General features: G+C 41.2%; 1 protein-coding gene across 2 annotated transcripts; it reads left to right on the top strand.

Annotated features, from left to right (window-relative positions):
• The first annotated feature begins 1,401 nt into the window (after window positions 1-1,401).
• Window positions 1,402-8,570, top strand: LOC135493968 (coiled-coil domain-containing protein 169-like). 2 transcript variants are annotated; one of them, XM_064781669.1, is made up of 8 exons: window positions 1,402-1,486; window positions 1,908-1,990; window positions 3,950-4,063; window positions 4,246-4,295; window positions 5,585-5,617; window positions 7,254-7,349; window positions 7,745-7,890; window positions 8,255-8,570. In XM_064781669.1, the coding sequence occupies exons 1-8, from the start codon at window positions 1,419-1,421 to the stop codon at window positions 8,343-8,345; spliced, it is 681 nt and encodes a 226-aa protein (XP_064637739.1). In that variant the 5' UTR covers window positions 1,402-1,418; the 3' UTR covers window positions 8,346-8,570. The 2 variants fall into 2 exon arrangements, with proteins under 2 accessions (XP_064637739.1, XP_064637740.1); XM_064781670.1 differs by lacking the exon at window positions 5,585-5,617.
• Window positions 8,571-13,783: the final 5,213 nt, after the last annotated feature.

Below are 13,783 nucleotides of genomic sequence, written 5' to 3'. Positions count from 1 at the left end.
GGACCCAATTTGATAATTTCGATTGAATTTGACTTTGATTCAATGGGAGAAAATGTAAAAAGATGTTTTTATTCCTGATAGATATTGCATTATGACAATAAATCTCTTTAGATTCATAAGCAGTATGATTTGTTTACTTTGTGTATTCTTTGAACATCGATAGAATATCTCTACTGATAGCGATCAATTGGATTGCTCATAATTTGAGATTAGCATAGAGAGATGGCTGACAATGCAGTGTATCTTATGATACCAATAATTCCATCTCAGAAGTTGTGCTTGGAGGATAGGTTAAAACACTCTACAGGGTGTCCCAAACACCACAGTACTGTACTGGTGGATATGCTGGGTTTTTTACCCTGAGGAGCCTGGAAGGGCAGAACTCGCCATAGTGTGATAATCTCGGTTATCTCCTTAAAGGTTTGAGTCCAACAACAAGAAAATGATAGCCCCCCCCCCATTACCCATATCACAACTGTGGCTCTCCAGCCCGAGGCATTTGCGAAGAGTTAGACCTGTGAGAGGGCTACAAAACTATTTCGATAAGGGGCACCCCCCCCCCACACACACACATTATAACTGCACTAGGTAGCACTACACAGTACGGAGGACGGTGTCAAGGGCAGCATCAAATAGGTCTCGGGCAACCCACACGTAGCAGTCTTTCAGTTCCTGCTGTGGCCTAATCATACATCATAGGCACCATAATCCACACATTTCTGGGTTCATATGAATCCAGAGAAGTCTGTAGCATTTTCATTGCATTTAATTCATAAGTTCACCGATAGGTGGCGCCACCTTTGACACCACTTGGCTCCTGAAAATGGTAAATAATTGACCAAGAAATGACATGATAGCTGCGATCTTCAAACCGGCCTCAATCGGTTCAAAATTAATGATTTGGGAATGCCATCACCACCAGCAGATAGCCAAACGTATCTAGTTTCTTTATTTGATGTGAAAACATGGGGTCATCTCGACTATATTTTCGCTGGATGGCCTAGAATTTGGACGAGCATGATTGACACTCGCACAACTACGCCCAACCTCGCGTGGCAGATGGAAGGTATGTTACATATTGAGGCCAAACTGGGGATTGAGACCCACTTCAATTGGCACAGATTCTAGGCTCATAAAATCGCCATGATCCCTCTGCAGATAGAAACTAAGACCAGGGCGTCAAAGTAATTAGTATTTGGAACAGGTTGGATCCATTCACGAACATGGAAACGGCCTGTGTCTTAAGAACTACATTTCTCTGCGGGGAAGGGGGGACAAAACGGACTCCGTCCCCACTGTGTAATGCCACCCGAGAAACTAAAGGGTATAAACTATAGTCTCGCTCAACTCAACAGTACCTCTAAAGTACGATTGGACAAACGTGCGCAAGACTTTTCCTTAGAAACCAATAAAACAACATGGCGAACTTGCAAGAACATGACCTGGAACGGCTTCGTGCCGAATTACAGCAAGAGAAGCAGATGCAGTATGTTCAAATAAAGTTTAATTTATGCTTGAATATGTTAGGAATGCGGTAATATAGTTTTTGATGCGAGAAATTGCCTGAATCTGATAGAATTTTATGTTCTAATGTTAAGGAAATGTATCTGTATACATTGTATACACTTAGTTTTATAGTGACAGTACAGAATTGGTCATAGAAAACTCAGTTGTGTCTATCTTGCATAACTTAGGCCCTAAATGTGCTGGTATTGTGGTAATGTATTGCAAGAAAATTCCTTCAAACTGGCTTAGATACCTATCTGGATGCTGGAAGTGTAAGTAAAAGTGCTACTGCTACAGTGTTCCAGACTGCTGTGATCTGGCATCTCGTAAAATCTTCAGTGCTTAAGTGTAAATACCCATTCTAATCAGTCTGAAGTGTGGTTGTTTTGGTGTAACTTCAGGGAGATGCTGGAGCAGTCGTCGACTGAGTTAAAGATGACGGTAGATGAGTTGGAGCGGAGGATCGATAACATCGATGAGGAAGGTATGTGTTGTGATCACGGGCAGGTGAAAATAAGAGCTCAATCAGCTCACAAATGAACCCTTACTGGCAACATAGTTACACTTGAACTTTGAAGTAATTGCAAATGTGGAAGTTAAGTTCACACTTGTCAGTTATTTGGTGTGTGTTGTCAGTAAGGGTGTGTTTGTCAGTCGATTGAGGGGCTATTGAGCTCTTATCTTTACGTGCCTGTGCCGTGATACCAAGTTATTACAATTAGGAAAACATCATGCAAATTAGGGGATGTAAACAAATAAGCCAAGAAAGCCAACAAAGCCTTTTGATCAATTTATCTACCAGGAGGCATGATGTTTTTCTAATGACCCTGACCATGAATTATCCCACTAATTTACCTTCCAGCTTCCCACCATTGACTTTGATTATCTTGTAAAACCCCAACTAAATTTCCTGCACGATTTTCACACCGAGTGCTGTTTTGCACCATGTAATTCTACCAAACGAAGTTTGTCATACGGAATGTACGGTCCACGACAAGAATTTGTTTTTTTTTATTTCTAAGAAAATTGCCTTTACAAAATCTATATGGAATCTAAAACACTACATTGTAAATGTTGTAAAAAATCTATGAAATTTCTTTATAGAAATTTCTACATTTATCTAAACCATCTCTTTCAATTCATGGATTTTGTAAAGGATCTCTTTGTTTCAATTTTTCATTGCAATCTTTGCCTTGGTATACGGACGGTATGCCATCTTTCTGAATTTAATCTGGTTTTGTGTTCTAGAACTGAACGGAGATCGACAGAGATTTTTTTCTCATCAGATTGACAAAGAAAATTCCATGTAATTGTGTTATTTTCAGATGCTACAAAACTAGATATGGGTAAAAACAATATATATTCGATGCGACTTCGGTAACAGGTTTGCATGTGGCGTAAGCTTTTTGAAATTGTCGGACGGTTTTTTAGGCTCATTTATGTATAATCAGCATGCAGTACAGACAAACTTAACTGGTGCAAGTGAATTTTACAAGGTTTTATAACAGAAAACGCCAACATATTTATAACAATGTAATCCCAGGAGTGAGAAAGAATAGTTCTTTCTGAACATGAAGGTCTTGTTTTCATTTCAGAAAATTATGATTTTAGCGATTATTTTTGTAAGTTTTTATTTGGGGTAAAAGTGTGTGATGACTGTCCTCTATTCTAGGAAGGACTGTTTTACAACTCTATTGTTGATACAGATCGAGATTCTTATCATTTGCATCAACTGTTGTTAATGTAACATGTGCTCCAGAACTGCCCATGCTGGGACATCGAGAGACTCGAGGCCACGTGGCCGAACCTTGCATCAATGGAAACAAAACCTCTGGGGATCAAGAGATGACTGCCAGGTTTATAAGAGAAAAAGGCCTGGTTTTGTCTTCTTGTCATAAATGGGATGAAGAAATCCTGTTTTGCGGGGACAACGCATTTTCACATAATCACACTAACCTGGATTTCATGGTGTGCACTTCACAAGCTGAGTTTTCAGTCTTTTTTTGGTGTGTTTGTTATTATCCTTCTGATTGTTATAACATAACATAGATACACATTTATCTGGCTCTTCCCCACTCACAATTATCTGCCAGGGATAGTTTATTTGCTTCAGAGAAAGAAGAGGACACAATATAACTTATTTATCCGTAAATGCACCAGTTCCCATTTGTGTGACTGCTGATGTTCTTCTTCTCAAGCGTTTGCTCTCCACTTGGATGTGTAATTCTCCAGGGGGTATTCCTCCTCCAAGGCAGGATGAGCATGTTTGCGTGCCAGTATAGCATGTATAGTGAGGCACCAGTTGGTCTATCGGCCCAGTGACTCATCTTCAGCCATACAGGATTCAGTCTCCTTTTATTCTTGCCTTAATGAAAAAAGTGGGTATCCTTTCCTACGCTTTTGTTTTTTGTTGAATACTTGTATCTTCTGTTCCTCTTCTTAGGTAACGAATGGAAGACGAGGTTTGAGACACAACTGGAGATGAATCAACAGTTGGACAAGCAGATCCTGCTGTTACAAGATAAGATAGACATGGCAAAGAAGGCCTCACAAGACAGTAAGTCATCGTTTGGGTTTGGATATCTTTTAAGGGGGGTGGGGGGGGGATCCATGCATCAAAAGTGTTTAATCTAATGGTGCTGGAAGAGAATGCCCTGATATTCTAAAAAGAAAACGAAATAATGTGTAAAAAAATTGGTATGCCCTCAAATATTCTAATGTGCAACTTTTTTTTTTCAGTGCAAGGCAAGGCTCAGAAAGAAATATTCACAAAGATAGATTTTACAGATGTAAGTACATGATTGTATGTCTCTGACAGACTCTGTAAACTGCAGGTTGAAAACCCCTTTGCGATTTCCCCCCGCCTAATCTAGCTAACTGATTTGGGCCTGACTTATAAACAGGACATGAGAAGGTGCATTTTCATTGCCTGAGAAAATGTTTAAAGTAGGCCGAAATATTGGTCCTGCGAAATCCCCTGGGCAACTGGGCCTTGGATATGACACTTATAGTGTCTAAGTAGACACTTGGTTTTCAATTCAACAATTAGATAGAAGCAAAAACTTATCATCACCAAAAAGGAAGTAGTGTGGTTCTTGCTATCATAAATTTAATCAACTTTCAAGTCATAACTTTTTTCACTTTCACCCTTATTTCATTCTTACCTCTAGGACCAAGTAAGTAGTAGTCATTAAAAGCCAGGGCAGAAAATATGACTTTTATGTTCGATATTATATTTTTTCTGTAACCCTGAATATTTTACTGGCTTGGTAATGGTTCTGTCTTGTTTTGTGAAATTCCAAAACCTGATAAAACATTTTTGTTTAAAGCTGGAATGTCTCTGCAAAAAATAAATCTAAAAATGTTAAAGAAAAAAATTTGTCCGGAGAGGTGGCAACAATGATAAAGTGTGTCACAATGGGAAAAGTAAACAGCCATGGAATACTTTCAGGGTTACAGCCAGTACTATTGGTGAATGGACTTCTATTAGAATTTATCAAATCACTTTTTCGTGCTGATTCATTTCATTTCTTGGGTTGGTGGTTTTGACTTGTAGTATCTTACTGTCCGTCGCGATTTGTACTCCAAGTATTTTGATTTTGGTGGTGGCCGCGTTAAGATCTTTACCTTAGAAATAATGAATTCTTATTTCCATAGCTTGATTGTGGTTTTGTTCAATGGTAGTTTTGTTTGTTACTTGGATCTAGGATCCAGACTTAGAATAAAGTGTGAAAGGTCACCTTCGATTTGAAAAACACTTTTTTAGCCTTTGAAAAAGATATTAGAATTTGATTTTGATATTTTTTAACGGCTTTGCAGATGGCGGTATGTACACGACTGGCTTTTCCTGGAGTGTTGTTACCAATTGTAGAATACACCCCTTTGTTAGCGTGAGGTGATAGTCCTTCAAGAAAGTTAAACCAGTTTTTGCTTACCCGGAGTATTATCCACAGGACCAAAATTCCTTTTACACCAGTATCCATCAAGTTGTTCAATCTCCACACCACATCCTTTTCTTATTAATCCTTTGTTTCAGTTACCATGGTTACGTTCTATTGATATCTGGCTTTGACTTTAGTTTCAGTCCAACCGTCGACAACCCCAAAAAGAGGTCTGCGTTTGGTTGCAAATTTCGCTGCTATATTTCACCGTTATTCGCATGTTGCTTTTCATGTTATAACCTCATTCTCAGTGTGGGACGAACTAAAGTGCTTTTGCCAGGGTTTGGGCGGGGAAATTTTCTCCTTTTGACGGAAAAGGGCGGGGAGCAGTTCTGGCAAAATATGGGGCAGAAATTACTTGACACTGTCATATTTGTAAAGTCGACCAAAAATCAATAAAATTTTACTGTTTTGGCGAACAAATTTTTTTTTGAGAAGCCAAGAGTCTTAAAAAACAGATTTCAAGTATTGAGTTGAACCTCCCTAAGCAGATACCTCTGTTGGTAGAAAACCCTGACATTGATTTTGATTCCAAATGGGTCATTTCTTCACAATTTGACCTCTGTAATCAGGACACCTCTCCTTAATGGACAACATTTGTCAGTACAGTCCCAAGACTGCACTGAAAGTGAGGTTGGGTTGAACCTGTAGATTGTCACATGGTGATAGTTGGATGTGCAAAATGTTTCCAAGAACCTTGTTCCATGTTGCAGCTTCCTTTGTCCAGTGTGATGTGTATGTCCGGTTAATCTCCGGAGAAAGGGCTCCCAAGATAAAATTACATGAATTTGAAATAAAAAAACATGCTTCAGACACTGTTTAACATTAACAAGCTACTGTTCTGTTCATAAGTGACATTCCTTGCTATGTGCAACATTTGTGCTCGATACCCCATCCAGGCCTACCTGGGGTACAGCATTATTTCGTCGTAAACTTCAGACTTTGATATAGAGACGTTAGTATGTGGACACTCATTTATAGTACATTTCATACAAACCATGTCTCAGTTTTCACGACGTACAACCTCTTTGTTGTTGAAATGTGCTCTAGTTGCAGTGACAGAATGTAAATGTTGCATTGCAACAAGGCATGTTGCTTATGACCAGAACTGCAATCATAGTCCATAAACATAATACAAAAAAGAAGCAAAATTAGACTCATCAGATTGATTTTTCTAGTATATGTTTTGATCAACGGTTGTAGAGGTTGTAGTTTAGCTTTCGTTAGAGAATCTTAGATTTAAACATTTTGTGGACGTCTGTTTTCTCGAATGTGGCTGTGTCCTCCTTACAGACAATTTGATGTCGGTCGATTTGCTTTGGTGAAGTGTTGATAAGCCACATGTCAAAAGTCATTACGGTAGTCATGACCACTGATTTCACAATTGTAACTGTAAAGGATCACTCTTCCGTCTCAGAACTGGACACTGCCGCCTTAGAAAGCATTTACAAAAACTGGGCCTGTCTGAATCTGCCTTCTGTTAATGTGGTTTCTCTGAACAGTCACCAGAACACATCCTGGAAGAATGTCCTCTGATTGCCAATTGGTGGGAGGCCTGGCCGGAGTACACAGCTCTGGGGAACAGAGGCAGATTTGCGTCACTCTGCCATCTTCTTGAGGACCAACAATGTAAAAGTTTGACCAGTTGAAAGCAAAAAAGAAGAAGGACTCTGGATATGAATCTGAAAATGTTGTTCCAATTTCTGCAGTTTACGGCATTGACTCAAAGTCCTCAAAGGGGTATAAACCCATTTTATGATATTTTTTGTCTTTCAAGTTTTTAAAATCTCTGTTTGTCTCTATCAGGTGACTCATCAGACCATCAGAATGATGGAGAGAGAAAAGGGATCCGTCCAGAACCAACTGAGAGACATCGAGTGGCGTGTTGATCAGGAATCTAAGGTACCGATTACTTCTTGTACAACTTCTGCAAGACCCATTCATTTCGTCCTGTTAGTGTTGGTAATGATCACCTGACAACGATCTGTGGAATCAGCAGCACACTCTCGGAGGGTTTCCCACCCCACCGAGTCGAGGACAACCACCTCTCCGAGTACATCCAGCCTCCGACTAACGGCCACCTCTGAATTGGGCTTGATGGACCATACATCCAACTTACAGCTTCCTCAATGTGGCAAGGCCATCCTAGGACACCCTATAAGCAATGTCCAGCCTTTCAAATCAATGTTGCATCCTTGTCTCAAGCATTTGAACAAGTAAAGTTGGGATGAATGCTTTGATTGCCATTAAAGGATGTTCTTTTGAAATGTTTTGACGTATTCCTCCGACCTTCCTAGGCATATCACAAAGCTAATGAAGAGCGGAAACAGTACAACACGGAAATCAGCGCAGCAAAACATACGATCACCGGCCTCGAGACGAAATACAAACACAGTACACCAAGAGGGGACGGTTATGACGAAGGGCCTAAGATTAGTACCAGGTATGTGGCCTTAGTCATCTTTTTTGTCTACTGGTCGACAGGCCTTATTTTGCCATTTTCTATACAACAAATTGAACGAATAGATAAAGACTATAGCTTTCTTGATTCTTGCCAGTCGTTGGAAAGCTCACATTGAGCACTTTCTTATGGTACCATTTTGTAAACCTATTACCAAGACCATTTCTGTGAAAGCTCTCATATATTGATGGCTCCATTGGTAAACCTTAGATGTGACCATGTGTTAAAAAGCTCTCAGTCGGTACCTTCTCATGGTAGTCTGTTTATGTCTTGGATCAAATTCATTGGAGGCAAAATATTCTGAAAGTTTCTAAAACCTTTCAAGGTATCTTTATTTTTGTTCCAGGAACATCCCACCAGACCAGCGGATCATTGACCCGAGGAAAGGTCCCATCAATAAGACAGCTGCTGTGAAGAAGCTGCCCAAGCTTGAATAGGGGGTGTTATGGTGCTAATGGTTCCATCTGTGCCAAAAAGTGGTGTCAGTCTCTAATGCTATGGGCCATAGAGGCTGACCCGGAAAAGTTCAGAATTATTTTTGAAGTTGACCTGCAGGACTACTATCTGAGGGTCTGGGGACTGAGGGCTGGATCTGGGGGCTGGGGCTTGAGACTAAGCCTAAGGCCTGGGACATGGGCTGGGGCTTGGGACTGAGGGCTGGGAGCTGGGGGCTGGGGCTTGGGGCTGAGGGCTAGGGGTTGGGGGCTGAGGGCTGCGGGGTTCTTTCTCTGAATCCATGTGTCTCTACCAGATATGCTCTGGCAGTATGAAAGATGTTGACGGACCTGGCAATGACTCTTTGTGAGTTGATTCCAACATATGTCGCACATTGTCACAAGGCCAGTAGGTCTACCCACGCAATGGCTGGAGAATATGGTGGGGGGCGGGGGGCCTGCAGTTTGCTTTATGAAATTGTATGTATAGCTATCCAAGTAGGTAGTAGGTGCTAGCTGATAAAGCCTTCTGGTCTTAAGTATCTACAAATGTAGGTGGCACTTTGAGATATACTTGTTCAAATTTTACAAGCTGTTGGTAAGATGTCTGTTGAAAGGTCTACCATCTTTTAGAATGCAAATAATGCCGAACGTTTTGTTAAAATAATTGTATGTAGCAGAATTATAGTATAGTTTGCAGGAGCCGATAGTGGGTCACAGATGTCGAGGTGACCTACTAACAGCTCATGGGAACACACTTTAGCACAAGTCAGATTTGCACCCTTATGTTCGAACGACCTTTGATAGGTGCATTTGACATGTTAACTCTTTCAGAGCTGGTGTTGCAGAGAAATGATATGTTTTATATCAGTATAAGAGATACAGAAAAATCAAGTTGGCTTGACTGGGATTCGTGCCTAGTTCAATTGCAGTCATCGGCCTGGAAGGGTTGATTTGCTTAGATAGTCAAAATATTTGTTCCTGCACAAAAAATATCAAAACCATTATGCTTTATACATCATTTAAATGTATATGTATATAGTTTCATTATAGATCTCATTATTATCTTGTATTGTTGTAAGCTACAATTGTCTCCATAGATTTTACCAAGAATTAATAAAGATAAAGTCTTTATTTATTCTTGACGTTTATTTATCTATATATAGACTAGAACCAGAACTTGTTAGTTGTCCTTTGATGCATTTTAGTCAGAAGTAAATGTCGTCTTTATTGTTAGTCTGTGATATAATGTATTTTGTTCAAATGTTTCGAAAAACTGCTGAAAACGTGTTTAATATATCTATTTGTCAGATGAATTCAACTTGAATTTCAGATACATGTAGCTTAAAGGGACTATACTGTAAGCCACTTATAGGGAGGGTGCTACTTGGGCATACTGTACCTCAGAAATGTGCTTGTATGCATTCATTGACATCACAATACCGTCCTGCTTTTTCACGTCTGAAAACCTGTACTTGAGAATCAAATATAACTGATGAATAAAGTCAATAGTCTTTTTATACATGCGTTATTTTTGGTTTCTTCACAACTGGAACCCATTCTGAGAATTCATAGCTCCTGTATCAGACAACTCGGTTGTCACATCCACCATGGCTTGATGAGATGTGTTGGAACCTCTGGTCCCATCCAAATCAGTCATAATGTCCTTGGTCTCTTTGTGTCACCTCCTCTAGACCCTGGCACAGCACTCAAGCGAGGACAGTCACCTCCTCTAGACCCTGGCACAGCACTCAAGCGAGGACAGTCTCATCGAAGTTATGTTGTATGTGTTGTATGTGTCTCTTTCAATATAGGATACTTCTCATGACATTCCTACACTCTGAGCTATGGGCCTACCATCGGCACCGAGGTAAAGATTATAAGGTTGATTTTGTCTGCAAGTGGAATACCAGTATTATCTCATCAAGGATGACAAGTGACCTGATTTACCTTGAGTGAGGACAGAATTCAGAGTGCAGCTGTCTCATTAGTCCAGTAACACAATCAGCGCCGAAACTACGTGCCCCCCCCTTTGAGCTGGTTATCGGAGTCTCATGGAATTCATGAAAGAACTACGCCATCGCCATCTTCAGGGCAAGGGAGAAACTGAAAAGACAAGGAGAGGTCTTTCCAGTTCCTACCTTGCCCTGAAGATGGCGATGGCGTAGTTCTTTCATGAAGTCATTTAAAGTTCTGAACTATGCCATCGCCATCTTCAGGGCACGGTAGGACCTGAAAAGACCGTGTGGTCTTTTCAGTTTTATCTTGCCCTGAAGATGGCGATGGCGTAGTTCTTTCATGAAGTCCACGAGACTCCGATAACTAGCTCAAGGGGGGGGGGGGGATTTTGGCCACGTAGATCTACGTGGTTCGGCGCTGAAGGTGTTACAATAATTCGATCGCTAGGCCAAAGGGCCGCAGGCCGGTACTGTCTCATTGGTTTAGGTCTCGTTAGGGAGTTTTTCCCAAATGAACGTGATGATGACGTGCCCCATTAACAGGACGTAACATCTATTTTAAAATGCGTTTCCAAAGTGAATGCATGAGGACGACCCATTCGTGTCGTATATCACTGGAAACGCCCGATTCCCCTGATTCTGCAGGATGTTAAATCGGGCATTTTATTTCTTTATATAAATCATAAGCGTGGCATTTGCTCCTAGCTCTGTTCACCATCCCAAATGGCAATATTGCCAATTGGGCCGGACAATCACGAAAAACCCCAAATATTATACATTTCTTCCTGAATAATTCTTACAGAGACCATTCTCCCATGAAAGACAGTTGCTTACGCTACACAAAAATCCAAAAAAAATCGAGGGTCAACCATTGAACTTTTGAGATATGTTGAATTTTGCACAAAATAAACGAAAAACGCACCAACTGGCACTGGACGGCATTTCAACACGGGGCCGACGCACATCCCAAGTTTAGTGTACACATACGTCGGCAACAACAGTATAAATGCGTAGTTTCTTGTTAGCCGCCTATTGAGTAGCGCTCTAGGTTTCAGAAACTCCAAAAAAACATGTCTTTGCCAAAACAACTGCTAAATTAACACTGGCATACTGTGAGGACCAAGAAATTAATGATTTTTAGGAACTATGGGTTGGCCGCGCATTAACACAAAAAAACTCCCTAACGAGACAATGGGTGATATGAATAAAGACGAGCAAATGCTTTTATCTAAAACTTCATGTACATATACACTAGGCCTTTCTGTACAAAATTGAAGTAAAAGCATTTGCTAGTCTTTATTCATATCACCCCATGGCCCATTATATAGAGCGTGGAAGAGGAGTTTGGTTGGGTGTTCCAAGAGGGTTGCCGCTGATCACAATCATGAGAGGGTGCCAATGGTTGATGGCTGACACGAATGTGGTGTCCGAATGGTCTAGCTCCTCTTCTCAGGGATTATAAAGAAGAAGACATATGCAGACATGATATGGCCATGAGGTGACCATGTTTATTCATGAAATTGCGCTCTCACCAGTTTATCATCTGACACTGGTGGAATGAAAGATTAGGACAGAAGCTGTCACTGGTGTTCTTGAAGCTCTTGGGAAACTACCTGAAGCGCTACATGGAAGTTTCTTCTCATTCTCTTGCTCTCTTTGTTAGAGCTGACCCGTGCGGAATGGTCTGATAGGAATATAGCTTCTTCACGTTCTGGTTGTGAGTACCCAGGCCCCCTAATTCATGAAAAATCTTTGAAGCTGACCATGAAAATTTGGAAAACACCAGGAACATTGATGAGATATACATGTATAGTGCATGCCCCCTCTTTTACCTTCTCCTGGATCTTCCCCTATGGTTACTCGTGCCACTGCCAGAGCCCTCTATACACAGTCAAAGCAGAAACTCTTGTTGCACCTCCCCTGCCCCAAACACCGCTCAGCACAAGGAGAAGCAAATGAATGACAAAGACCCCCTTCATCAGGTTCATCAGAACTCTCCACAGATTCCATAAAAGTGACCTCCTTTCGAGGCAAGGCAGACATTTTGGCACCCGTATATCCTTTCTTCATAGACCTTTTCTCCTGGTCAACTTTCAGAATGTGAGAGTCTGAACTATCAGACAAGGGAACCTGATTAGACTTTCGCTTCCGCAGAATACCAGGCTTGCGAGACAGTTTTTTCCTCCTACTAGTTTCTTCACAGTTCACACCCTCATTCTGCATCTGGGAAGATTTTCCAGAAATTCTCTCAACTTTTGATAACTTTGACCTCATATCAGAATCACTGTCAACAATGTACTGAAACTTGCGTTTTCTCGACAGCTTGTCTTGACCGGATTTGGTCTTGGTAAACTCTTCACAGTATTCTTCCTTTACATTCGTCGTCCGGAATCCAAAAGGAACCGTAACTGATTGCAGATCATGGACAATCCTTTCGTTTGCATCTTCGCCGCTAAGCACCTGGGTCTCTTTCCGTGGTAATTTTGATTCCAGTACTTCCCTATCTCGCCTAACACTTTTCAATCTACGACAAGCGTCTAATTTCATATTGCCAACTTTCAACATCTCTTGCCTGCTGATCGACCCTGCTGAAGTATCAGTCAATTCAGTACAGTTCCCCACACCAGATTTGTCTGGAATACCCAGGACATTACAGTCTTTACTGCCCCTACCTGCTTTTGAAATAATCAGTCTTTTACTCTGGAGAGAATTGTTGTTTTGATCAACACTCAACACAGAACCTTTTGGTGTCTGAACCCTTTCAACCGAAGCAAAGCTTTTAGGTGTCGTCTGCAATTGACGTTCTTCCCTTTTAGGACAACATTTGGGGGACATTTCATTCACATATGTTTTAAGGGCATGACGGTTTTGAGTATTGTCTTCACTGGACTTGGGGAGAGCCCCAACGTGTTTGACATTGGTTAGATTTTTAGGAGAATTTCTTGCAAGAGGTACTAACTTCACAGACGTCTGGTATTTTGGAGAGTTGTTTACATCAGCTACTGCTTGCCCGACGCAATTCTGACTAACCTTTCGAGGCAGGCCAGTTGATTCTGATGACAGGCTAACAATATCAGATCTAGTGTCAGCCGCTTCACTCAGTTCTTTGACTTTTTCAGCCTCTGCCTTCAATTCGGTCAAGATATCAGCAAATGTTTTTCTGGCAGAAGAACCAGACACACTGGTTTTAGAGCTCACACAGTCTCTAAGATTCTGTCGAACTTGACCGCCATTAGCCAAACACACAACCTCACCAGCACCTTCAATTTCATCATCAATGATCTCCGGTATTGTACCAACATCATCGGACTCAATGCTAACTTCCTCGGGAGATTCTAAACCGCTCAACCACTTCTCAACCTTTTCCTGGCTGGAGATTTCCGACCGCGTCTGCTCGTCCTCCACATCAGACTGAGAGCTGCTCTCAGGTAACCCTGCATCGCCGATCACGGTCGAACACAAGTTCGGATTAAAGCATTGATA

This window comes from Lineus longissimus, chromosome 9 (assembly GCF_910592395.1).
Source record: "Lineus longissimus chromosome 9, tnLinLong1.2, whole genome shotgun sequence".
In the NCBI taxonomy this organism is placed as follows: Eukaryota; Metazoa; Nemertea; class Pilidiophora; order Heteronemertea; family Lineidae; genus Lineus; species Lineus longissimus.
The sequence above is the reverse complement of the archived record's forward strand: the minus strand, read 5'-3'. Positions and strand labels throughout refer to the sequence as shown.

Coding starts and splice junctions, on each gene's coding strand:
- LOC135493968 (XM_064781669.1), top strand. CDS start 1,419: ATGGCGAACTTGCAAGAACATGACCTGGAACGGCTTCGTGCCGAATTA. Junction 1,487..1,907: donor CAGCAAGAGAAGCAGATGCA/GTATGTTCAAAT, acceptor GTGTAACTTCAG/GGAGATGCTGGAGCAGTCGT. Junction 4,064..4,245: donor AAAGAAGGCCTCACAAGACA/GTAAGTCATCGT, acceptor TTTTTTTTTCAG/TGCAAGGCAAGGCTCAGAAA.